Raw genomic sequence first — 26,732 nt, 5'->3', positions numbered from 1 at the left:
GGAAAAAGAGAAAGGTAAAAGCTGCAAAAATCCTAGGAGGAATGAGATTTTCTCTATCAGTTACCTTCTTTTCTCCCCATAGATTTAACTAAGTGCTAAGTCCCAGAAGACTAACTGGGATGTTTACTGTGTGGTTTCCTTTTCGAAATTTGGGGAATTAAAGGGGGTCCTAACACCTACATGAAAATCTTAACTCAATGACGTATTTTTGGGTCTCTATCAATCCACTCTTCCTTCCATCAACTATCAGATCAAGAAAAGACCTTAGAGGGACTTCCCTGGTGGCACAGTGGTTAAGAATCCACCTGCCAATGCAGGGGACACAGGTTCGAGCCCTGGTCCAGGAAGATTCCACACGCTGTGGAGCAACTAAGCGCGTGCGCCACAACTACTAAGTCTGCGCTCTAGGGCCTGCGAGCCACTACTACTGAAGCCCGTCTGCTACAACTACTGAAGCCCACGCGCCTAGAGCCTGTGCTCCGCAACAAGAGAAGCCACCTCAGTGAGAAGCCCACGCACAGCAACAAAGAGTGGCCCCCGCTCGCCGCAACCAGAGAAACCCTGCATGCAGTAATGAAGACCCAATGCAGCCAAAAATAATAAAATAAATTTATTTTTTAAAAAAGAAGGAGGGCTTCCCCGGTGGCGCAGTGCTTGAGAGTCCGCCTGCCGATGCAGGGGACGCGGGTTCGTGACCCGGTCCAGGAGGATCCCACGTGCCGCGGAGCGAGCGGTGGGCCCGTGAGCCATGGCCACTGGGCCTGCGCGTCCGGAGCCTGTGCTCCGCAACGGGAGAGGCCACAGCAGTGAGAGGCCCGCGTACCGCAAAAAAAAAAAAAAAGAAAGAAAGAAAATGACAACTTGGTTTAAAAAAAAAAAAAAAAGACCTTAGAAACTACCTCATCCATTTATTTTGTTTCACCAATCAAAAAACTGAGGCTCAGAAACAAATAGGAATTTATACTTGACAATACTTTTGGGGGAAAAAATAAGTATTATCTTTTTATACAGGGAGCAGTAGTGCAGTTAGAAACAAAACAATTAACTCCTGAAACCAAGTTTCAAGTATCCTAACACAGAATAATAAAATTGTGATTTTCTCTTTTCAACAATAAGAAATTTCAGGCTATGTTGTATGCCACATCACACATGCACAATTAAATTACAAACAATCACACACGTATTAAAAGGAGGCTAACATAAGAAAACGGCCCTCTCACAGCACCAGGCTGCCCTCTCTGCGAATTGTGAGATGCTAAATACTTATATTTTGCAAACTTTTATTTAAGAAGTTGTCATCCAAGGCTATTTCATTGAGACAAAAATACACGTTCTCTCGTTTTGAAAGTGATATGATGCTTATTTAATCCTGAAATGGAACAGTAATTCCCCATTTTTGTTTCAAGTGGTAATCTTTGCTTACGTACCTAGGAGGCGGGGGATGTTCCTTCCAGTCACTGGGTATGAGGTTATAAATGCTCTCAGAAGAGCACGTTGGATCCATGGCCACCAAATGAGTCCTTAAAACTACTCAGCTTTTTTCCTCATTATAACAATATCTCCATCCCTTTCTTCATCGCTTCCCCTTTCCTCTCCTACTCTCTTGCCTTCTCAAGGAACTAAGGCTTCTCTCTTTCACACAATTCCCCTTTGACGTCTTCTTAGCTGTCCTCTCTTGGGAAGAAAATAAAATCTCTCTTCTATTACTCTTGGGATCACTTAGCTTTGTTGACGGCGCGACTGCCCTGGAAACAGTTACTAGGCAACGGGGAAGTGGAAGGTGGCCCTGCAAACTACCTTTCCTCTCTTCCCTCTCTCGGCAGCTCCTTTTCTCTCAGAGAACTTCAACCTGAAAACCACTGTTTATATGTACCTTTGGGAGTAAAGGGGTGAAGACTGGCGTCCTCTTAAAAATGTTGCTCTTTCCTGTTTCTGTGTATTTGGAGAAAAAGATAAAACTCTAGCAGAGACACGCGCAGCACCGAACCTGGCGTGCCGGCGTCGCACCGCACAATAACATTCTTGTGCGCAGGTGCCTACCCGGTGGGGGCGGGGCGAGCGGCTGAGGCCACGCAGACGCACGTCCGACGTCGGGAGCAGGACGAGAGAGGGAGGAGCCCGAGGAGCGGAGCCGGCTCGGGTGGGTGGAGGGCGGGACGAGTCACTTACCCGGTGCTGGGCTGCTCCGGCCGTGGGCGTGGCACGAGGACGTGGAAGCCGACCTCGGCGCAGGCGCAAAGGCCGCTGTGCGGAAGCCGGGTGGGACAAGCGAGGCTTGGGCTCAAGGCTGTGGGCCGTCCTGGGCTGGGGCCCGAGGTGTCGGGTTGCAGCCCGAGGTGGCACTGGCGGCTCCCGGACGCTCCTTCCCATTTCCTTTCTTTTCCCCCGTCTTCTCAGTGTGATTTTCTTGGTGAGTTATTTGAGGAGAAAGGGAAACTGTAGAAACCAGTCTGTTCCCATCGCATGCCTTTCCCGCTCCGTGCCTTCCCCTTTGCGCTGCTCGGCGGTGATCCCAGCGCTCTGTCCGCGCCCGCCTTCTAGGCTGCTTACGTCCCGGGCTCAGCCCTGCCGCCACCTGTGCGGGCGCGCCGGCGCCCCGCTGTCCTCCCGGTTCGCCTGTCGCGGCCCGTCCTCCCCTGGGCCACCTGCCTCGCTTTATCCTGCACCTCGCCCCTTCTCCACCAGTTTACCTCTTGATCGGGCCCCTCCTCTTAGGTCTTTGTTTTTTAAACGAGAAGCCTAAACCTGAAGGAGAAGCCTTTTGAACGGGCCCTTGAGTTGTTGCCCTTTTTTTTTTTTTTTGGTGTCCTTTTTTGAAAACGATCTTAGAAGAGGTTTTATTCCGTTTGAACCATTTGGTCTTCCGTGAACCTACTTATTCGCATATGACTGCTGAAGGAAGCTCACCATCCCGAGGCTTTGAAAGACATTTTGGCAATATGGTTCTGAACCAACATTATAGAGGCCACTCTGCCCGAAGGGGACTAAGGATGCTCCAAGATAAGAGAAGGCCAGTTTTGGTCATCTCACTGCCAGGGTGCTCGGTGGAGGGATTAAAACAGCCTGGTGGCTTGGTTAATTTAAAAGGGTTTGCTGAATGTGTGGGTCCTTATCATCTTGGGCTCTTAGTGAATTTCATTAGACAAGAATAAATTTAGTTTTTTCTTATCCAGTTGGTCAGGTTTGTATTTTTTATCCCAGGCGTTTAACAAACATTTTATTTCAGATGATTGGCACCTTGTGGGTGATGTTCCTGTTCTTCACATCGGATTTTCTGTTTTGAAACAAAACAGTTTATATGTATATGCCACTTTGCCCTTTTCCTTTCCACTTTGAGTATTTTACGTTTTGGGGTTTTTTGCTTAGCATGTACAGAGAAGAATAATGTTCTCTATATATGCTAAGATTTGAACTAAGGACTCAGAATGATAATACCGTTAAGCCCAGTGGACAGTCATTGGCCAAAGTTTATAAACTTCTAATTAGAAGGAACGCTTTAGGACTGTTCATGTGAATCAGTTCCTAAAAGAGCCAAAAAAGGCAAAGCATGATTTCTGCAGTTAGTAAGCACCCACTGGCTTTAGCTAGTCTTGACTTTCTGCTGTTACTGAATACAGTAATTTCACTGATGTCAGTATGTTTATTATGGTTTTAAAAACACTAAACAGAATTTAAGGTCTCAGTGTAGTGTATTCAGTGCACCGTCTTAATGAAGTTGTTCAATCATTTGGAAAGGAACTTTTTTCCTTTAGATACTTGGTCTGTAATTCTTCTTGCCTTTTGAAAGTATGTTTACAAAGAATGCATTTCTAATTTTTATAATTCCCTCAAAATGGCAGTCCTATTCAAGGAAATGCCTATGTTCAGTATGTCCACAGAGAATTAGTATTGGTGTACCATCAGAGGTGGTGAACTTTTTCTGTAAAGGGCTAGATAATAAATGTTTTAGGCCTTTGCAGCCCAGATGGATCCTTTCGAAACTACTCAGCTCTACCATTATAGCTCAAAAGCAGCCAAAGACAATATTTAACAAATGAAAAAAATGAATGAGCAAAGTTTTGTTCCCATGAAACTTAATTTACAAAAATAGGGGTGGGCCAGATTTGGCCTGTGGGTTGTAGTTTGCACAGACCCCTTATATGAATGAATGGTTGTACATACAAATTAGGTTTTTTCGCTAAGTATTATTTTAATCTACTTAAATGAATAAAATGGGCAGAGGTGGGACTATAAATAGGACAACTGGGAGGAAAATAAACCCTTTCTAAAGACATATTCTTTACAATATTTTTCTAAGTTATAGAATTGCAAAGGGTACTTAAAGAGGCTTTTGACTTAGATACGCAAGACCTTAAAGATATCTAACAGCGTAAGACTACCAACAGGAAAGGCTTAGGCAGCTTGATTCTAAGATAAAGGCAAAGATGAGTGGTGAACTTGGAAAATGCTTTGATTGTAAGACCCCTGTGATTACCACATGGCACTGAAGTGTGGTCCTTCCTCCTCGCAGTTTCAGTCAGCTGACTGACTGAAGGCTTGTTAAGAGGAGTTTTCCTTAGTAGTCAGAAGCAGCAAAGCTTCTAACCTTCTGCGGGTTAGTTTATATCCTAATATATTTGCATTTTTTTCGTATTACTTATGGGAAAACAATTTATTGTAAAAATGCAGTAATTTTTTAAGAATTTTAAAAAAACCTTAGAATGTCTGTCTTCATAAAAGAGTGGACTAGATTTAGTCATCCTTAGAAATTATTAATAGAGATTGTATTAAAACAGGATGACAAGTATAATCATGGCATAAATATTTTCAAAAGTTCATTGAACTGTAGCCAGTTCTCATCATGAAATAATTTTTGAGGTGCTATGCCTTAATTTGGGAGAGTAATAACAAATATTTTAAATGGGTAACAAATGCTAAATCATTTTCACTAAATAGATTTTGACAATTTCCCAGAAGTATTCTAGGTAATTTTATAATGGAATTGAAAATTTCTGGACTATTTTGGAAGTAAAAATTGATAATGGGTTTAATATGATTTGGGCTGATTATCAATCATCTAGTGGTAAATGTAGGAAAATATCACTGTAAATAGTTTCCTGAAAATTAATATGTATTTCTGTTTTAAAAGTGTATAACTTTGTTATCATTCTTAGGAAATAATTTAAAAACCTTTTAAAAAGTGGTTTCTGTACTTTTTTTCCTGGAATTCTTCAGTTTTGATCAGCTTGCCACAGTAAAATTGTTAAGTTTCATACTTCGAGGTCACACAGTACTTAACTTAATATGTACACGTGGACATTCTGTTTTTTAAAGTTCTTGCTGTGATACTGACACATCACTGCCTTTCCATTTATCTGTTTGAATGGCAAGTGTCTTTCATGTCAAAAAAGTGTCCATTGGAACTAGTGGATCAAAAAACTCCACTGTAAGTGATAAGAAAACCTATTTAAAAAGTATTAATGTATAATGGAGTGGTATATACTATCCCCTGAGAAATTAGTTTACTAAAATATTTTTTGTGTAGAACTTGGCTCTACAAAAAATATTTCAGAACATCAATGATTCAGTAAAACCTGAGTACTTAATGATCAAGAGATTTAGTCTTTAAGTACTGTTTTTGTTTCTTGACTCTTATGTGATTGACTTGCATTTAATTTGAAATAGTTTTGTTCTTTGGCTGAAGAAAAATTGCCTATTCATAACCCCTGTATTGAAAAACGTATTAAAATATAAGTAAATGGAAAAGTCTAATAGCATGGCTTTGAATCATAAAGGAAAATGATATGCAGTTGGTCCTCACTTTTCACAAGTTCTATATTTGTGAATTCTACTCGCTAAAATTTATTTATAACCCAAAATTAATACTTGTAGCACTTTTGCAATCATTCATGGTCACGTGAACAGTGGTGAAAAATTTGAGTCAGGAGATATGCATTCCAAGCTGGAGTTAAACAAGGTGATGCTCTGCCTTCTTGTTTCAGCTCCTCCTATAAACAAGTGTCTTTTGAATTCTATTTAAGTGCCACATTTTTTGCATTTTTGTGCTTCTAGCTGGTGATTTTGCTGGTTAAAATGGCCCCCAAGCAGAGCGCTGAAGTGCTACTCATGTTCCTAAGACACTAAGGCCACGATGTCCCTTACAGAGAAAATGTGTGTGTTAGATAAGTTTCCTTCAGGTGTGTGTTAAAGGCTGAGTTCAATGGTAATGAATCACTATGTATATATATTAAATAAGATGTCTTTAAGCAGAAACACACATAAAACATTACGTATTGATTGGTTGCCAAAAATGTTGTGACCAGAGGCTCACAGGAACCTAACCCTGTATTTCCCCTAGGAGCAATGGTTCAATATTCATTAATTCATATTCATGGTGACATGATAGAACATAACTACCATGAATAATGAAAATTGACTATATTACCTCTTAAGTAAAAATGCAGTTTCCAGATAAAAGTTACATGCTGTGGGCATTATTCCATCTTCTCTTGTCTTTTGGTTGGCTTACAGTGAATGTTGAAACCCTAAAATGAGTTTGTGGCTAAATGTTACAAAATTTATTATGTAGCTTCTTTAATTTTCTTTAAAAATGATAACGTTAGAGCAATTAATACCTGCCTTCTGCTAGTTTCAGGAAGATTTTTATGGTGAAGTAATACTGATACAGAATTAATAAGTTGAACTGTCACAATTTTCTACTTTGAATTCATATAAAACAAAGGAAGAATAAGGTTATAAAAGATAAGGTGAAGTTAACTTGCATAATGTTTGTGTTACAGTCTTCTGCTTTTAATGGAGTTGATGTTAAGCATTGTAGCAACCAACATAAAGTGGAAAAGATCAGATAAAAGATTTAATGCCCATAAAAACAAACCAGCTACTCAGGTAATACACAATTATTACCAATATAGACCTCAGAAAGTTATGCATTGGGAACTAACAAAGAAGACACTCTGTGATGTTATAAGCAAAAGCCACCTGAATAGGAAGTTAATCAGGCTGTTTTATACAGTGTCCTCAAAATAATGTGGTAACGAAGAGTTCCAGAATAAAAGTAGTTTAATAAAAGAAATTGCTGATAGGGTTCAAGTGTACAGTTCTCTGATCCTTGGTTTGTTTCAGGGAAAGGATTAGACTGTGCTTGACAAAACAGTTCTTGATTCACGGATGAGTACCCCTGTTTTCTCTGAAGGTTTATAAACAAACCAAACCATAAAAAAATATGCCTAGCTTTGTGCCTAGATATTCTGATTCAATTTATATGTTTTTAGTCTATTGTCATTGAGTGACGGTGGTTAATATTACTATATAAATGGTCTTATGTGCCAACCACCATGCTATGTGCTTTGAATTTATTATAAAATCATTTAAATAGCCAAGAGGTACCCATGTGTGGCAGACACTGCTTTTTACAGGAGATATTATTGCATCTAAATCATGTAGTGATTCAGATGGATAAAACAACCTAAAAGAGTAATTCGGATACTCATTTCATAGCCTCCGTCCACTGATCACTAAACATACAGTTAAATCATTGAAAGTTTTAGGTGTCGTGTGAAAGATTTATATTTATCATTTGGTTATGTTGTCTTGTATATCGCTTTGTGGCAGAAATTCGGTACTGTCTAGTAAAACTTTTTTTTTTTTTTTTTAGTAAAATTTGACCTGTCTTGCATACATTTGTGTTTTAATGGTGAGTATATTTTCAAAGACAGGGATTTGACCAGTATGGGGAATTACAGAGCTTCTCCGGATGCCAGAATAAGTTTGTCCTCTTATAATTGGAAACATTCCTGAGTTTTTTTGCTATCACTCTGGAGTCTGGAATTTGAGTTAAGTCTCTCCAATGATGATGTTTATAGGACAGAAATTAAAGTGATGGTCCCATGCACAGAAGGTTATAGATATGTAGCCTTTGACTTTGCTGCTGATTATCAGTTTTTCTTAAGTATTTGCATAATGTTATATCTTTCATTAGCTTTTTTTAAGGCCTTCAACATGAAAAATATGTAAGAATGATTCTTAACAGTGTGCATGTAAAAGGCATGTAAGAAAGAAAATGTCATACCTTTGCCCTATAGTTTGGAAAATTATTTAAGCATCTTATTTATTTATTTTTATAAGCAAATATTTTATTCTGGTTTCTTGTGAATTCTTTGACTAAGAAATTTATGAGTAACATGATAATCTATCAACATTTTCATATAACTAAAGAGAAATTAAATATAAAGAGTATTGTTCAGCTTTTTGTTCAGCAAGTAAAAAGCATTCCAACTCCAAATCATCCTTATTTACATGGGTTATAAACCATGAGACAATTTTCATTATAGGAAAATAAATACTAATTTGATTTAGTATCTTTTTGAAAAAGCATCTATGATACGGCATTTTCTGAATAAAGTGTTGCTCATAGTTACAAATTGTTAAAGTTTTGATTACTCAATATCTTGAGACTTGAAAAGATTGTTAAAAGGATAATATGAAATAAATGAGAATTTGGGTTCAAATACTTTTTTAAATATCCCATAAATTTGGAAGAATGTTAAACAGTGTATGTACTGTGGGCGTGGTTATACTTAATCCTATTGGGATAGTCTTTTGAAATTAGTAACCAAATGTCTTTTTTGTTTGTTTTTATGTTTGAAAGGGCCAAAGCCAGTTTTTAGGTTGGCTTGCGCAGAAAAGTGAAAAGAGAATGCTCCACTTTAACCGATGTCAGCACCTGAAACAAATAGCTCAGAAATGCTTTTCTAGTACACATGTGAAAACGGATAAACGTGCACAGCTATTTCTTTCAAGAACCTTTGCACTTGCAGAATTAAGGAAGTCATGGCACTCAATCTACTCTCTTGTTGGAGACAAAAATATTATCCTGATGGGACCACCCGGTGCTGGGAAAACAACAGTAGGCAGAATAATAGGTCAGAAACTAGGTTGTTGTGTCATAGATGTGGATAATGATATCCTTGAAAAAACCTGGAATATGAGTGTGTCTGAAAAATTGCAGGATGTTGGTAATGAGCAATTTTTAGAAGAGGAAGGAAAAGCTGTGTTAAACTTCTCTGCATCTGGAAGTGTGATTTCCCTTACTGGGTCCAATCCAATGCATGATGCTAGCATGCGGCATCTGAAGAAAAATGGAATAATTGTTTATCTGGATGTACCTCCAATAGATATAGTTAGTCGTCTAAAATTAATGAAAATAGATAGGATTGTAGGTCAGAATTCTGGAACATCTATGAAAGACTTACTTAAGTTTAGAAGACAGTATTATAAGAAGTGGTACGATACTCGTGTTTTATGTGAAAATGGGGCTTCCCCGGAGGAGGTAGCTGACAAAGTGCTGAATGCAGTTAAAAGATACCAAGATGTGGACTCAGAAACATTCATTTCCACAAGACACATTTGGCCTAAAGACTGTGAACAGAAGGTCCCAACAAAATTCTTCAGTGAAGCTGTGACTGAGGGGTTAGCTCCTGACGGTGGACTTTTTGTTCCTGAGAAGGAGTTTCCAAAATTAAACTTTGGGGAGTGGAAAAGCCTCGTAGGAGCAACGTACGTAGAAAGAGCACAGATACTCTTGGAAAAATGTATACATCCTGCTGACATACCTGCTTCCAGGTTGGGAGAAATGATTGAAACTGCTTATGGGGAAAACTTTGCCTGCTCAAAAATTGCCCCTGTCAGGCACCTGTCAGGCAACCAGTTCATCCTGGAGTTGTTCCATGGACCAACGGGATCATTTAAAGATTTGTCTTTACAGCTCATGCCCCATCTTTTTGCACACTGTATTCCACCAAGTTGTAATTACATGATACTTGTAGCCACCTCAGGAGACACCGGGAGTGCAGTCTTAAATGGCTTTAGTCGTCTTAGTAAGAATGACAAGCAAAGAATAGCTGTGGCCACATTTTTTCCTGAGGATGGAGTAAGTGATTTTCAAAAAGCACAAATAATTGGCAGTCAGAACGAAAATGGATGGGCAGTAGGTGTCAAGTCAGATTTTGATTTTTGCCAGACATCTATAAAAAGGATTTTTCAGGATTCTGATTTTACTGGCTTTCTTACTGTGGAATATGGAACAGTGTTAAGTTCAGCTAATTCCATAAACTGGGGCCGACTGCTTCCCCAAGTAGTTTATCATGCTTCTGCATACCTTGATCTCGTTAGCCAAGGATTTATTTCTTTTGGAAGCCCAATCGATGTGTGTATTCCCACAGGAAACTTTGGTAACATTTTAGCAGCAGTGTATGCCAAAACCATGGGAATCCCTATTCGAAAATTTATTTGTGCTTCTAATCAGAACCATGTTTTGACTGATTTTATAAAAACAGGACATTATGATCTAAGGGAAAGAAAATTAGCACAAACCTTTTCACCAGCAATTGACATTCTCAAATCTTCAAACCTGGAGCGACATTTACACTTGATGGCTAATAAAGATGGACAATTAATGACAAGATTATTTAATCAATTAGAAGAGCAGCATCACTTCCAGATAGAAAAGATTCTAGTTGAGAAAATTCAGCAGGATTTTGTAGCTGACTGGTGCTCTGAGGGAGAGTGCCTAGCAGCTATTCACTCTACCTACAATACTTCCGGGTATATTTTGGATCCACACACTGCTGTTGCAAAAGTAGTTGCAGACAGAATGCAAGATAAAACCTGCCCAGTGATCGTCTCATCTACAGCTCATTACTCAAAGTTTGCACCTGCTATCATGCAGGCTTTAAAGATCAAAGAAATCAGTCAGACTTCATCCAGTCAGGTTTATTTACTGAGTTCATACAATGCATTACCTCCACCTCATGAGGCTTTATTGGAGAGAACAAAACAGCAAGAGAAGATGGGGTGCCAGGTCTGTGCGGCTGATGTGAATGTCCTGAAGAGTCACGTGGAAAAACTAGCACAAAATCACTTCATATAGAAGTTTTCTGAGTTAAAAAAAAATGTTCTGGTGATAAGCATGCAATAATTGATCACAAACGTAGATTTGGAATACAAATAACATTTTGGTTTTTATGTAAATATGTATGTCTATATGTAGATCTGTTATCTTTCGGAATTTCAATAGCCTAATCTCTAGATCTGAACATTATACCTACACATGCTCCTTGGATCCTTAATCTGGAAGTGACAGAAAGGTAGCATAGTACACAGACCCTTGTGCTGTGCTTTGCACTCATGAGGGATATATCGGTTTCTACTCCCTCACCCCCACTTTTAAGCAGACCAAAATGTCTGGCATTCAATCTGGCAATTAAAATATTTAAGCATAGTTTTTCCGTAGTACATCTGTAACCATTACCAGTTCTCTATTGAATAGAAAGATAATTTACCACTCTAATGGTTAACTTCTGTGGAGGAAGTAGTAAGCTCATCTATTAAGAAAGGGCTAGTAGTGTTTCTGACTCTCCATTTCGGACTTGTAATTAATTATGTGTATTCTACGCCACCCAGATTAGATAAGTGCTCTGGCCTTCACTCCCCTTTAGATATGTAGAGTTAAGGTGATGTAGTTTGAAAACCAAGACACAAGATTTAAATCCACAATGTAATAATCCACAGAACTACTTAGTAGTGGATACGGAAATAAAATTATGTATCTATTTCAAGAGAAAAGCTTTCCAAAATTCAGAGTATTTGAATAGTCTTCATGGAAGTATGTTTCTAGTTCTACCAGTTTTCCTGTATTATTTGGACTCCATTCCTATATAATTTGTCTATGGTCTCTCTTTTCAATGAACATTGTCTTTTTTGTAACTAAAATCACATACGGTTGATGCACATATTTAGTTTTTCCTTCTTTGTAGTAACAATACATTATAAACGTGATTTACATTTGTGAATTTCCTGGATGTTTTATTTCTGAATTAAAGATTATCAGTGAAAGGACCTGTTAGTGTAATGGACTACTCTCAACCACAAGATGGCATTCCTAACATAATTTGTCTTTGCTGATAACATTCTGCTTCATTTTCTGGGAAAACTACCTCCATAAACATATTACAAGTTGTCAAGAAAAAATTGTAATCGTTCAATGAGCCGAAGCAATCTGTTTAAAAAATTTAAAAATTAAACTAATTATGTTAACTTTGGATCTATGGCTTCTAAAATGTACATTTTAAAACCAAAACTTGAAAACTAAGAGCCGTTACAAGAAAATAATGGAAGATTCAAAGTTTACTTATTCACGTAGGTCTTAGATATTTTATCATTTGCTTATAAGGATATTTGTTTCAGTAAATGATATGTTTAGAAAACGCATGTAAATTTTCCTGTGTGTATGAGAATGCACTATTTTTCTGAAAGTGGGAGGGACAGTGTTTAAAAAAAATGACATGGGGCTTCCCTGGTGGCGCAGTGGTTAAGAATCCACCTGCCAATGCAGGGGACACGGGTTCGAGCCCTGTTCCGGGAAGATCCCACATGCTGCGAAGCAACTAAGCCCTTACACCACAACTACTGAGCCTGAGTTCTAGAGCCCGCGAGCCAAAACTACTGAGCCCGCGAGCCACAACTGCTGAAGCCCGTGCGCCTAGAACCCGTGTTCCACAAGAGAAGCCACTGCAATGAAAAGCCCGTGCACCGCAACAAAGAGTAGCCTCCACTCGCCACAACTAGAGAAAGCCCGCGCAACAAAGACCTAACGCAGCCAAAAATAAATAAATTAATTAAAAAAAAAAAGACATGATTTTTGCCCACAAGAACTGTAATTAAGGAGACAACATGTAAAATTAAATCATGTATTGATACAACACAGAAGAGTTACTGCAAGTTAGGTCATGAGTAAGTGAAAAATGATACAGTCAAGAGCTGTAGGATTACCATGGACCAGTCAGAAAAGGCTTCACAGAGGACATAGAAATAGAGGTAAGTCCTGAAGGATGGCAAGATTTTCTAGGTGAAAAGGAAGGGGAAATACATTTTAGGCAGACAAAGGAAATAGGTATGGTGAGTTGTTCAAGAGGGTACCTGCCTTTATCTGTGGTTGGTTTGTTCTCTGTCCAAAACTTATTTCATGCCTTCACTTTTTCCTAAAACCAACTCTAGCCCTTCCCTCTCAGCTAAAAACCTTGCCTCAGTCAAGAGGAACAAGCCAGCAGTGAAGACATGGTTTCCCACCACCAAATGTCTGAATCTGCTGTACCTGTTTCGGTCCTCGCCTGCCTCCCGCTGGGTTGAATTGGGTGGTATTCCTTCAGGTGTGTCTTGGCTTCTGTTCCGGTCAGGGCACTCACATCACTTGCTTCATCAGTTCTCTCCTCTGCTGTTTCTTCAACCTCTCCCCTTTCTTTCTATGCCATTCAGATGCTCTGTTTTCATATCTTATAAAGCATAAGAGCAAACCAAAACTCTAAACATCCACATTTCCCCCCATCTACTCTTTTATTTCTTTACATTCCATTCAAGACCAAGCCTCTTCAAAAATAGTTGTCTGCATATATGGTCTCCACTTTCTTACCTCTCATTTTCTCCAGAGTATGTAAAGTACACTTACAGTTTAAGGAGGAATAATAAGCAACCATGTGCCCCACACCTTGCTTTATGAACAGACCATTCCTCATCTGTGACACCCACTGTGGCTCCTCTGATTACATTTACTTCTCTCCCTCAGAGGTAACCACTATTCTAAATTTTCTCTTCATCATTCCCTTGTTTGTATTACAATTTTGCACTGTTTAGTTTTGCCTCTTTTTAAATTTATGTAAATGGAATCATACTATATATATATTCTTCCATGACCTTTTATTTAAAAACTTTAAAATCCATCCATGCAGATGAGTGAAACCATAGTTCATTAATTTTTAATTACTGTATAATATCCTATAGTATGAATACCATAATCTATCCATTTGCCAGTTAGTAGACATTTAGATTGTCTAATATTTATATGTTCTTGTATCCAATAGGTATACTGTTTTGTAAAATTGTGTTGAAGGCTAGTGAAAATGGACTTCCAAACATTAGTGATTCTTTCTAATGTTGTAAAAATAGATTTCATATCTTGGCTGTATTAAAATAAAAATGTATGGTCTGTTTATGACATGAAAAATTATTATCAGTTCTTAGGCTATGGTTATAATTTCTACCTTATCTTTGAAATTATTTTACCACGTCAAAAAATATAGTGAACTTGTAAGATTTTTGAGAAAAAAGAAAGGAGATTTTTAAATTACATGTTAATGAAAATTGTAAAATATTTTTTCATCAAAATCGAGTTTAGAAGGCAATAAATTGTTCTCTTTGAAGTTTTTGTTAGATTTTAATAGCAACTCACTTTCAAAAACAATCACAGCAAATACTGTTTCTCTCAATCCATTAAAAGTTGCCATTTTTCAAAATGGAAACTTTAAAATAGATATTCCAGAGCTCATAAGAAATGCTAAAATAAGAAAAAAATGCTAGGAATCATTTTGAACAGAAGTTAAAAACATTTTTAAACAACAACAAAAACTCTTTTTGGCACTCTTTAAGGCACAAATATCAATGCACGTTGATGTTTAAATCACTCAACTTTATTTCAGATTAAACTAGGCTTGCTTGTATTCATGGCAACATTAAACTTTAATTTATAACTATATGCCTAGCAATAGGTTTTCTTTTGAAGCCACGTAAAAAAATACTGTTTGGGGTATACTTGACAGCACACGTCCCAGATTTGCAATCAATGTTGTAGTATATCATTTTCTTTAAAATTAGAGAACTTCTAGGTTTTCAATATTTTTTTTAAATTTTATTTATTTATTTATTTATTTATTTATTTATTTATTTATTTATTTATTTAGGCTGTGCCAGCTCTTAGTTGCGGCACGTGGGACCTAGTTCCCTGACCAGGAATCCAACCCAGGTCCCCTGCACTGGGAGCGCGAAGTCTCACCCATTGGCGTGCCAGGGAAGTCCCTCAATATGTTTTGTTTGCAGCACTTACTATCTCATGTTCTCATTGAGTCATTCACTTGCTTTCTGTGCTACGCTGGTCTTTTTATCTGACATTTTTGTCCATTTATGACTTACTTTTTTAATGACTTTACTGCCACTTTAGTGGTCCCCAAAAGCAATTCAATGATGTGACCTGGGTATTGTTTCTGGTGCCAACCTCTAAAGTTGATTCTCTGGTTTTCTGGAGAATCTTTGGCCCATTTATTATCTTTTAATAAATTTATTTTAATTTAAGCTTAAACTTGTTCGGAGTAACTTCTGTTATTTGCAATTAACAACCCTGCTTAATACAGTTCTAAGTGATGATTACAAGTAAAATTAGTGAGATTGGCACCAAGTGATATAGAGTAAACATTTTGAGCTGGGCAAAAATAAGTTAAAGCATTCGGTGGAAATTGACTGGTTATATACAGTTACAGGAAAGAGTATTGTATATTTTATTATTATTTGTAATTTTGTGTTTTACATTGTTTAATCAGTAAAAGTCTTAATAAACTTATGTATACACACACACATTTTTCAGAGAGCCAATTATTACTACCACACTGAATATGTGGCAAACACATGACTTCACCTTTCTAAAATCTTAAAATTTTGGAATTGCAAAACATTTAACCCATGGGTTTTGCATAATGGATTGTTAACTTGTTCATTTTAGCACAACACAGTTTCCTAATCTAACAGAAAAGATATGCAAGAAAATAGCATTTCTACTGGATCAAGTGGCCTGGTTAAAATGATTTGACATCCTGGTTTGACAAGATTGGAGATTATTCATATTTGTCTTGAATTTTACAAGGTTCAAATCAAATAGCAGAAGTTTTCAGAAAATAATTTTACTTGCCCTCGATATTACCTTTTTTTTTCTGGGACTATCTCTCCAATCTTTTTGAGATTTTAAATATAATTGGCTGACATAATATTTAAACAACTGCCAAATCAACATGGGTCATTACCAGAAAAAACATCATTTCTTGTAAATTTCACATCTGTTTAGGGTTCTTCTCTATTAAAGTAATGTAACTTAATCCTAAAAGATCTGAAAAGCTTATTTATTCACAGTATTCTGTATACTTTCCAGAAAAAGAGTCAAGTCAAAAGGTACCCCCTTTTCCCTTCAGTGTTGTAGCCTACTATGAAGAAACAGAACGTCTTTCTCTTGAGAAAAGTTGAGTATAATAATATTTTACTGGCAAAAGAAAGAAGGAAAATATTAGTTTAAATTGGGTCAAGAGCATAAAATTTCTACTGGCCGAAAGTCATACCAAAATGAAATGAAATTTTAAGGAGAAAACAATCAAAGCTAAAATATCCTTTGAAATATGCAGGTCATTCTTATCAAAGAGGAAAAAAATACATGTAGGAGCTTTATAACTTTGAAAATGATTACACATAAATTATTTGATTTTCCCAAGACCTCAGAAAGGGACATTATGCAATCTTCCACTAATCACACTTATAGAAGAATTAACGTAAACCAAAATGTACATTTATTGATTTATAATGGTTGATATATCTTTCCAGTGACCACATATTTGGTCTTCTCCACCTAAGACTCCCCATCCCTTTTAAGAAGATACCCTGGAAATAGTAGTTTATTTGGTAAATATGAAGTCAAACCAAAGAGAGAAGGATAGTTTTCAGGGATGTTTCACTCACAATTAACTCTAGTTATCCCACAATATAGAATACCTCTTGAGTGAACAGAATATTCTTACCTGTTTGACTCAAGGTCGTTCTTCTCTGGACAGTGTTAAATATACACTGCTAACTCTTGATCTTTGTATCATCATCCTTCCAGATCACACACTTTGAGTCAACATGTACCTTTTTCAGATTTGTAACAAAACAAAAAATCATAGTTTCAGTCCTTGGGAAGCTTATGGAGAACTTAGGCAAGTAATTCAACTTATTACAAGATCATATGATATATATTATGATCAGAACCAGCCAGAAACATGGTGGACCCTGAGAAAGCTAGTTAGATATTTGGTTCCCCTTCAAACTGATGTTCTTTAAGCATTTGTTCCACTTTCCTTTTGGGGAGAGACCACAGTTTTTGCACAGACCCCCCACCACAAGCACAATGCAGGGAAGGACAGAGAAGGACACCTATTGGCAGAGGTTCCCTCTCCTGTGCTGTCCTAAGCAGCTCAGCTTGGACTCCTAACTTGCATACCTTACTAGCAAAACAAAAACATGGAAACTAACCAAACTCACCCTCTTTGAAAGGCAGTTTAGAAATCCTTTATTCAAGCATATTCTTGGGTCTTCTGACCTCTGATTCCTAGAACCTTGTTGAAGTAGTCCTTCTAAGCACCAGTGGTATTGATAAACATTATATTCTCTCTGCAATGTTCCTAACGACGTGTAAATCTTTTTGAAGGCTGGTGCCCTGGACAACTGCCTGGATGGCTCTTGCCTAGTCTGTTTCAGGCCATGATCATGTTTTAGACCTGGGGCTATGGATGGGAGAGAGTCATAGATATCAGACTGAGGGATTAAAGAAGGCATTCTAGAAGAGATGATTACGTGGGAGTCAAAGTTTAAAAGTCAAGTGACAGTTATGTAGGTGAATTGGTGAGCAGAGGAAACAACATGGCAGTGAGTAGGGACGTATCACTCAGCTTGCCTGGAACAAAACATGTATGTATGGGGTTGTGAAGATGAAGCTAGAAAATCAGGCAGGATCCATGAGTTTACATGTTTCTGAAAGCTATGAGATATCACTGAGGAATTTTAAGTAGAATACCATAATTAACTCTTTATTTTAGAAAGATCATGCTAGCAACTGGGTGGGGTGGGGGGATGAGACTCACAGACCTGAGACCCATTAACAGGCCAGAGTATATGCTGCAGTCGTGGAACCAGAAGGAGTATTTTCAAGAAATACTTAGGACGTAGCTTTATAGGATTTGATGACAGATTAAATGAGAAGGGCATGGAGAAAGATTCAAGTTTGTAAACTAGATGGATGGTTTCACCATTCACAGAAATCAAGAATATAGTAGGATGAGCAGACTTGGTGATGAGTAGAATGGAGAGGAAATGCTGATGGTTTTGCATGCCTAACTCACTAGACACTTAATTTTCACTCTAATTTTCCATCACATCTTGAAATAAATAGTCTCCAAACCCTCTTCAAAGAAGAGAAAGTAAAGCGACTCACTTACTAATGAAAGCATGTGGGGATTTGGAGAACTTTCACCTCCAAACAAATGCATCTCTGTTTCTCCCCTAACACACACCCAAACCTGTCTTGCTCTTCTTTCCTCCTGTCTTTCCTTATCATATTCTACTAAAAATGCTTCCTAAATCCTGCCCATCTATTTGTCAACATTTTCAAGTTGCAAATCAGAATTCACTTCATTTAAATTATTCCCTGAGCAACCACCATTCCTGTTCATTTTAGCTTTAGCATTTATATGCTCTTCTGTAGTTAACTTGCTAAAATCCTGGCTTTCTTTCTAATAAATAAGTATCATTTAAAAAATTTATTATAAAATTCTTTACAAGTTCAAATTCTTTGATATCAGCCAAAGTACCAGTGTATTATTGTCTAAAGGATAAAGTCTTAGTTAATTGACTTCTTGGTATACTTCATTCTGATAACTGACAATAAAACAGATAACACAATAAATTATTGAATTTTAAGCTTGTTGGGCAGCCTTCTTTATGTAATGGAACATTTTGACATGCAGTCACTTTCTAAGGTACAGAGTATTATAGGATATTTCAGATTATTTGTGGGTACCTTTTTTTTTTTTTAATCTCTAATTTTTTTTTTTTTGGCTGTACCTCTCAGCATGTGGGATCTTAGTTCCCCAACCAGGGATCAACCTGTGCCCCCTGCAGTGGAAACGCGGAGTCTTAACCATCAGACAGCCAGGGAAGTCCCTGTGGGTACCATTGTTGTTCAATATCTACTCACAATTTTTTGGTTTGTTTTCTAGGATAAGGTGTCACAGGAAATGGTTTCCCTTTAAAAGGAGTTGTTTTACTTTTTTGGTTACCAGGAAAGATGATAGAAGTCTGATAGTTGTCTGAAGGATTCCCATGAAATTTACACTTTAAACAGACATGGAACGGTGCTGTGTCCCCACTTCCCCATGTTATAGTGCTGCCTAGCACATGTTGTGATCTCCACTTTTAATAGTAAGTGAATTAGGCATTAGACATTTGTTTAACTCTTAAGGAACTTAGGTTTACACTTAAAAGATACTCTTATTACAGTATCAGTGAGTACCTTTCGCATCTGTACAGGCCTCTATTTTTTAATCTGTTTCTTAATCTTAATCTCTTAATCTTAAAATTGGTATATACTTGTTATGGGGATCTAGTAAATTGATGTATGTGAGAAGATTTTTAAGGAATACATCATATTATTCTTAGGGTGCCGTAAAAAAAAAAAAAAAAAAGGACATCGAAAAACAGGGACTTCCCTGATGGTCCAGTGATTAGGGCTCCGCACTTTCACTGCCATGGGCCTGGGTTCAACCCCTTGTCGGGGAATGAAGATTCCACAAGCCACGTGGTGTGGCAAAAAAAAAAAAAAAAGATATTCTTAGGGTGCCATTATGAATACTGCCTTAAATTTTGTTTGTTTGTTTTTGCGGTACGCGGGCCTCTCACTGTTGTGGCCTCTCCCGTTGCGCAGCACAGGCTCCAGACGCGCAGGCTCAGCGGCCATGGCTCACGGGCCCAGCCGCTCTGCGGCACGTGGGATCTTCCCGGACCGGGGCACGAACCCGTGTCCCCTGCATCGGCAGGCAGACTCTCAACCACTGCGCCACCAGGGAAGCCCCTGCCTTAAATTTTGAGAGAACTGAGAAGCACGTTGATTTTTTTTTTTTTTTTAAGTAGTAGTTTTCTTTTCTGAGAATGATTTAATGTATTCAAGAAAAATCCCTGCAATCCTATTAGGTTGATTTCTGAAATGAATGCCAGTTTTTGACACTGGAATAGAATGGAACAATATGATCTTAAATGCACACTTTTGTTTCAAACTATGTTTTTTTTTTTCTTTCAGTAGTTCATGAATGCTATCTGTTTCTCATAATGTCAGTGATGTGGAATGACCTGGACATTATTTCCAGAAACTGTTTAAATCAGTCTTTGGTTTGATTTAGCACTGATTAAAGCCTTGCTCATCTTCTCAGCATCCTTTTTTGTCAAGAGTAAAAGGATTTAAAAAAAAAAAAAACTGCAAGAGGATGTGGAGCAGTGCTTAACCAATGCTGTGGAGGGGGGTTTATTAATTATTATGATTCAATCTGGCTGTTTCCTTTTCTTCACAGGGGAAATGAGAAATCTCCTGGTGGTACAATCAGAATGCTACTAGAAGCCATATCTTTGCAAAGCCAAAATGATCTATTTAAAACTTAGATACATTGTATCAAGTACAGAATTAATCTCACTGACACAAAAGAGGAATTCACGATCAATAGTATCATGGGCTTTTTTTTAATATATATATCTTCATTGGAGTATAATTGCTTCACAATACAGTGTTAGTTCCTGTTGCATAACAAAGCGAAACAGCCATATGCATACACACGTCCCCATATCCCCTCCCTCTTGAGCCTCCCTCCCACCCTCCCTATCCCACCCTTGTAGGTCATCGCAAAGCACCGAGCTGATCTCCCTGTGCTATGCAGCTGCTTCCCACCAGCCAACTAGTTTACATTTGGTAGTGTATGTATATATCATGGACTTTTGATGAGAGCGTTATTTCAATCATTAGAATTATCACCTCCATTTTCTTGTGTGGGTGGTAAGCTCTAATTCCATAATTTAAAGGTTTTCTTGCATTTTACCACCTTTATAATATCCCAGAGGTGAAAAACTTTTCCTGTATGCTTTATAGAGGCAGTTCTGAAGCTGGATCACCTGTATCCAGGCCCTGGTTCCAAAACCAGCTTTAAGACCTTGGGAAAGTTACTAAATCTTCCTGTGCCTTGGCTGCTCATCTAGAACATATGGATAAAAATACCTGCCTGCTCGGGTTGTGAGAACAACAGGAGATAGCACCTATGAAGCACCACAACCCTTTGCTTTCTCCAAAAACATGACCCTTCCAAAGGCTAAGCCTAAAATAATTTTGTTCTGTAAAATACTGAAATCTCACTATACCGTTCCTTAAACAAACTTTTTTTTTTTAAACCAAACTGCTGTGTTGTATTCCAGCCAAAACATTTATTTACTGAAGTGCCCAAAGGTCTTTAAATTAAGTCATATATGTTAGTTTCAACATCCTAGAAATTCACAATGTTTCAGTAGAAGGTATTTTATTTAGGTGGAGAAAAAATGACATTTTGTCATTTTCAAGTTGCGGCCAAATCAGTAGACTCTCACTTTGCCTTCCGCCAACTAAAATTAGTTTTTGGCAACAAGATTCAGGGTTATTAACTCTGAAGCTGCTGGCAGTTTAAGTTTTTATCTATCTAAATTCTTATAGCTCAGGGAACAGAAAAACCCAATTTTTCCTCTTATAAATTTAATCCAATGTGAACACAAATTTTCAAGTTTCACTCAGGGATGCCAATTCTTTTCGTGTTCAGTTTTTCCACGATGAAGCTCTTTTGGACGCTAGTGAGCAGGATTAAACCTCAGGAGCAAGTGAGGCCACCTGAAAGTGCCTCATTGTCTTGTAGTCTTTCTGGGTCACTCAGTATTTGATTATCCAGACTAATTGTGGGCAAGGAAAGCATGAATAATCAAATTGTACAGACAAGCTCTTGTATCTTATTTTGGCTGACGGCTTCATCCTTCTTCTCAAACCTTTTTTCCAGAAGAGCTAACAAGGAAAGTAGAAGCTTTGTTTCCTGTCTTTGCTTGACTTCCTCTGTCCTTTCAAAAAAGTATTTACAAATGACATGATGTCTTCCTCCCAAGTGTCCCCTTCCCAGCCATAAAGAAGTGGCATCAACAATATGCCTAGGTAGTAATTCCCTGAAAAGGTGGACTTGCATGTTCTAGAACTTTCTGGTATAAAAAGGAAGACAGAACTTAAGCCTGAACTTGGCTTCTGGCTTTTTCTTTTCTTGATCATTTTCCAACAGTGTTAAAGGCTATTTTCTTCTTTCTTCCCATTACAGGATTTTTGGCACCTCAGACGTAATAATGGAAATAAACATTTAACAGATGGTCCCAGCAGTTTCCCTGACATACACGCATAGTACAAAAGGAAAGCATGTATAATGGAGTTGATTAGATCTTATTTTATTTCTCACAGAATATTTTCCTGGTCACATTTTTCATTTTTTTGTTTATGCTTTTTATTTCCGTGGTCCCTGACACACAGTTTCTGAATCATTTCTCAAGGTCAAGACCCTGTTCCTCCCTTTGCCCCCTCTCTGCACCACACAGAAAGTGTATCATAGTAACAGCACAAATGCCTTCACCACAGCAGCTCTGCAGAGGTTCTGCGGGGAAACTTAGGGAGTGTTCCCACATCTGCATCTGGTTCTCTCGTGAAACCAGAGGTCATAGGGTGGAAGTAAGCCAAGGAAATATTAGCAACAGGGGGAAGAAAGGAAAGAATTGAAAGAATATACTAAGGGGTTTTCACTGATTAGCAGGGAAAAAAGATCCTAGTGTAAAAATGTCAGCCTCAGGTAAGAGGGACAACAAATACTCCTGTGTGAAGCAGTCTGTGTGTTCATATTCCCACAGAACTCTGTTGGGTCCCTTCCTGAAAGTTTGAGAAAGATCACTAAGCTGCTGAAGCGAACAGGGCAGAAGCAGGGGTCTTGAGGGGCTGAGGACAAATCCAGCTCACCTTTCTGCATCAAGACCTATCCCGGTGATCCTCTGAAATGAGACTGTAATGCGCCATTGTGACACCTAGTGGCTGGCAGCTGTATCTGCATCAGCAAGGTACACATTTATAAAATAATGTTATTTTTGATTTATAAAAATGGAAAAAACTTACCTTAAGCTGCAAGATCACAGTGTAATCACCCGAGAACAGAGCAGAAAGCCAGTTGTCTTTAGTCACTGATTTGAAAGCTACATTTCTTAGAATTCTTAGATAGAATGTGCAGAAGCAGGTGGACGGAAATGTCAAATCCTTGGCAAGGTCCATCACTATTTAATATCTGTCGTAGAGGCTAATGAAATAAGTGAGAAAATGTTCCCTTAGTTTAACAACTTGATAAGAGGAAGAAGACAAAAAGTCAACCTCAATCAAGCCTTCTCACCTGGAAAGTAAAGAGGCAAGTATGTTAATAAAGGCTAACTGTTGTAGGTCCTGATAGTAGGCGGCCTCGCTTGGGCCTTTCAGATTTTTCCTTCTTCATATCTCCTTGTTTAAGTATTTAATATTCTTATATTTGTGGGATGATGCACAGTACTGACTGAACATTTCTAAATCCTTAGGCATACTCACCTAAGTGGATACATTTAGACCGATAATGGGCTTAATAAAGTACTGGAGAAAATGAAGTCGGAGGAATCAAGTTTTCAATTAGGTGCCAATTTTCTGTCATCCTCCACTCTCAACGGTAGAGGCAGTGGCTAGCTCAGTGAAACGAGGTGACTTAAGGTTCATAGGACAATCATAATAATATTAACAATATTATCTTCCTTTTTTTTTTACTGTGCCAAAATTTATTTAACCAATTTTCTATTGTTGGACAGTTTAAAATATTTTGATTGTTGCAAATTAATAAGCATCCTTGCACATAATGCTCTGTACCCAGCACTGATGCTTTGTTTTAAAAATTATAATGAAATATTTAAAACACATACAATACAGAAATCATTAAAACAATACTTGCGTACCCAGGACTCTACTCAAGAATTTTTTAAAAACTCTAATGGCGGGCTTCTCTGGTGGCGCAGTGGTTGAGAGTCCGCCTGCCGATGCAGGGGACACGGGTTCGCGCCCCGGTCCGGGAAAATCCCACATGCCGCGGAGAGGCTGGGTCCGTGAGCCATGGCCTCTGAGCCTGTGCGTCCGGAGCCTGTGCTCCGCAACGGGAGAGGCCACAACAGTGAGAGGCCCGCGTACTGCAAAAAATAAAAATTAAAAAAAAAAAAAAATTATAAAAAAAAAAAACTCTAATGGCTTTTTTTAAAAAAACTTATTTATTTAATTAATTTATTTTCCTTATATTTTTCGGCTGCGTCAGGTCTTAGTTGCGGCACACGAGATCTTTTTCATTACGGCCCGCGGTCTACTCGGGCTTCTCTCTAGTTGTGGCATGCCGGTTTCCTTTCTCTAGTTGTGGCGTACGGGCTCCAGAGTGAGTGGGCTCTGTAGTTTGTGGCACACAGGCTCTCTAGTTGACGCATGTTAAGCTCAATAGTTGTGGCATGCTGGCCTAGTTGCCCCGTGGCACATGGGATCTTAGTTCCCGGACCAGGGATTGAACCCTCATCCCCTGCATTGGAAGGCGTATTCTTTACCTTTGGACCACCAGGGGAGTCCCTACTTAAGAATTTGATCTTTACCAATACAGTTGGAGGCTTCACGCATTCTTCTCCATCCCATCTCCTTTCTTATCCCAATGGTAACCTTCTCTTGAAGTCAGTGTGTAACATTCTCCCACATTCCCTTATACTTTCACTACATGGTGTGTATCTCTAAGCCACACACATATTAACTCGTTAACGTAACTTTCTTGATTGCAAATGTAATGCATGCTCACTGTGGAAAGGTTGGCAAGATAATGAGGTACAAACAGAAGTATAAATAAAAATACAAACAAAATTGTTGCCCCAAACACAACATTATGAAATAGTAACCATTGTTAGTATTTTGATCTATTTTGCTCCTCTTATTACACACTTTACAAAATCAATTGGGTTTAAAACGATTACTTTAAAATGAATGGGGCTGGGACTTCACTGGTGGCGCAGTGGTTAAGAATCTGCCTGCCAAAGCAGGGGACACGGGTTCAATCCCTCGTCGGGGAAGGTCCCACATGCCGCGGAGCAACTAAGCCCGTGCACCACAACTACTGAGCCCGCACTCTAGAGTCCGTGAGCCACAACTACTGAGCCCACGTGCCACAACTACTGAAGCCAACGCGCCTAGAGCCCATGCTGTGCAACAAGAGAAGCCACCGCAATGAGAAGCCCGCGCACGGCAACAAAGAGTAGTCCCTGCTCGCCTCATCTAGAGAAAGCGCGCACGGCAACGAAGACCCAACACAGCCAAAATTAAATAAGTAAATTTAAAAAAAAAATGAATGGGGCTGTTGCATTTACAAGGTACTTTTGTTTCCTATCTCACTCAGTTCCCCCGCATCCCTGTGAAGTCGGTGATGTACTTTTATCTCCACTTTAGAGATGAGGAACAGAGGTCCTGAGAGATGAGTCAGTATCTGAAGTTCTCTCAGCTCTCTCAAGTGAAGGAACCAGAACTCACATCTGGATCTTTGGATTCGGAGTCCGGTGGTTTTTCTGTTAAAATATCCTAGTGTCACCACCATTCTCCCTCACTGAGGTCCCTAAGAATCAGTGATGGTCCTTCCTTCTCACTCTGTCTCCCTGCCCTCTCGTGACCTCTTTTTAGTTTAAGTGTCATCTATTTTAAATCAATTTTGCCTGTGTTCAAAAGTTGAGTGGGGAGAAGAAATACAGTGTGATTTACCTCAGAGGCCGCATCTCAAAGAAATGGTCCTGGTTTTCAACTGCTACTGCTGTTGTTACCCAGCTTTCTTCCCAGCGTGCATTCCAAGTAGAGGCACAGCTTTTACACGATGTTATCAGAAAAGTCCGCACTTCCAAAATATGCTTCAATTACTCCTATGTAGTAGAATCTCTCTCCGTGGACATGAGCTCCAGGGAGCAAATAAATTGGCAAGAAAAAGTGGGGGGGATTTCCATTAAGATGGCTCTAGATTTGGTCTAAGTTGGAATGTTAACAAACAGAAGATTCCACAGAAATACTGATGATCAAAAAGTTCTTTTTTTTTGCAGGGGGAGAGATTTTATTATATTCCTTTTTGCGTGGTTGATAAAAGGACACAGTGAAGCTCTTTTATGTCTCTTTTCAGCTGCTCCTTTTTTACTGTCACTGAAGACATCTCCAAACATTATGATTCATCTGTCTACTCCTGCAGCACTGCCAACCTTCTTTTCTATTAGAGAAATTCCAGCCACCAACTAAAGCATCTCTAGCACGGCAGGTGTGAGAGAGACTCTGGAAATGCTTACGGAATAGTTGTTTTCCGGTAGCGTCAGTTTTATTATGTTGCTCATACACAGAAGTTGAGGATGTTACATCTTTATCCACCATCATCATTGTAACACGTGTCAGACAGTACAGCATAACCACCACATTCCTGGTACTGTCTTTAGACTCCTTTGAGGTAATCGTTATCTCCATTTTTCAGTGGAGGAAACTGAGGCTCAGGGTGGTTAATCAACTAGTCTGAGTTCACCTTGTTAGTAACAGAGTCAGAATTTGAATGCAGGTCTGTCTGCAAAGAGTGGTCCATTTGTGAAGCGCTTCTGTCACGTGCCATGTACTATAAGCTATACAGAGGTGACAACACCTGCCTGTTACCCCAGGAGTTCCCAGTTCAATGGGAAGAAAAAGACACACAGAGAAACAATTGCAGTGCAGACCCAGTGTGGGAATTGTTATTAAGAAGGACTAGAAACATGTCGTGTGAGCCTAGGGGAAGATTAACTCATATTTGGGGGAGGGTTAATCTGGGGGAAATTAGGGATTGGAGGAGGGCCTTGAAAATATCAGACTTCATCAGGTATCACTATGGCGTAGCTCCCATAAAGAGAACATTATAAATGTAAGTCTGGAGTTGGGAGAGTACGTC

At 38.6% G+C, this 26,732-nt stretch overlaps 2 protein-coding genes and 1 long non-coding RNA gene across 6 annotated transcripts in view; 1 reads left to right on the top strand and 2 right to left on the bottom strand.

Annotated features, from left to right (window-relative positions):
- Positions 1–2,544, bottom strand: part of ENKUR (enkurin, TRPC channel interacting protein) — a 30,000-nt gene extending 27,456 nt beyond the window's left edge. Inside the window, exon 1 of one of the 3 annotated variants that reach the window (XM_030837208.3) lies at positions 2,170–2,544. Coding sequence is in view for 1 of the 3 variants with exons in the window: in XM_030837207.3 (XP_030693067.1) it covers positions 1,428–1,504 (77 nt within the window). In the remaining 2 variants the exon portion in view is untranslated. Of the gene's footprint in view, positions 1–1,427; positions 2,063–2,169 lie in introns of those variants that run through there. The other 2 variants (XM_030837210.2, XM_030837207.3) reach the window with 2 other exon arrangements.
- THNSL1 (threonine synthase like 1) lies at positions 2,179–11,895 on the top strand. 2 transcript variants are annotated; one of them, XM_030837205.2, is made up of 3 exons: positions 2,297–2,410; positions 7,655–7,693; positions 8,648–11,895. In XM_030837205.2, the coding sequence occupies exons 2-3, from the start codon at positions 7,691–7,693 to the stop codon at positions 10,925–10,927; spliced, it is 2,283 nt and encodes a 760-aa protein (XP_030693065.1). In that variant the 5' UTR covers positions 2,297–2,410; positions 7,655–7,690; the 3' UTR covers positions 10,928–11,895. The 2 variants fall into 2 exon arrangements, with proteins under 2 accessions (XP_030693066.1, XP_030693065.1); XM_030837206.2 differs by lacking the exon at positions 7,655–7,693 and having other exon boundaries at positions 2,179–2,410.
- An 800-nt stretch (positions 11,896–12,695) lies between these two features.
- On the bottom strand, positions 12,696–26,067 carry LOC132594552 (uncharacterized). The gene is made up of 5 exons (XR_009560768.1): positions 25,544–26,067; positions 23,728–23,955; positions 22,877–23,054; positions 16,662–16,770; positions 12,696–13,328 (listed from the first exon to the last, which is right to left on the bottom strand). It is a non-coding gene; the product is annotated as an uncharacterized lncRNA (long non-coding RNA).
- Positions 26,068–26,732: the final 665 nt, after the last annotated feature.

Source organism: Globicephala melas, chromosome 2 (genome assembly GCF_963455315.2).
Source record: "Globicephala melas chromosome 2, mGloMel1.2, whole genome shotgun sequence".
NCBI classification, from domain to species: domain Eukaryota; kingdom Metazoa; phylum Chordata; class Mammalia; order Artiodactyla; family Delphinidae; genus Globicephala; species Globicephala melas.
Note: the sequence above shows the minus strand (reverse complement) of the source record. Positions and strands in the feature narration are given on the sequence as shown.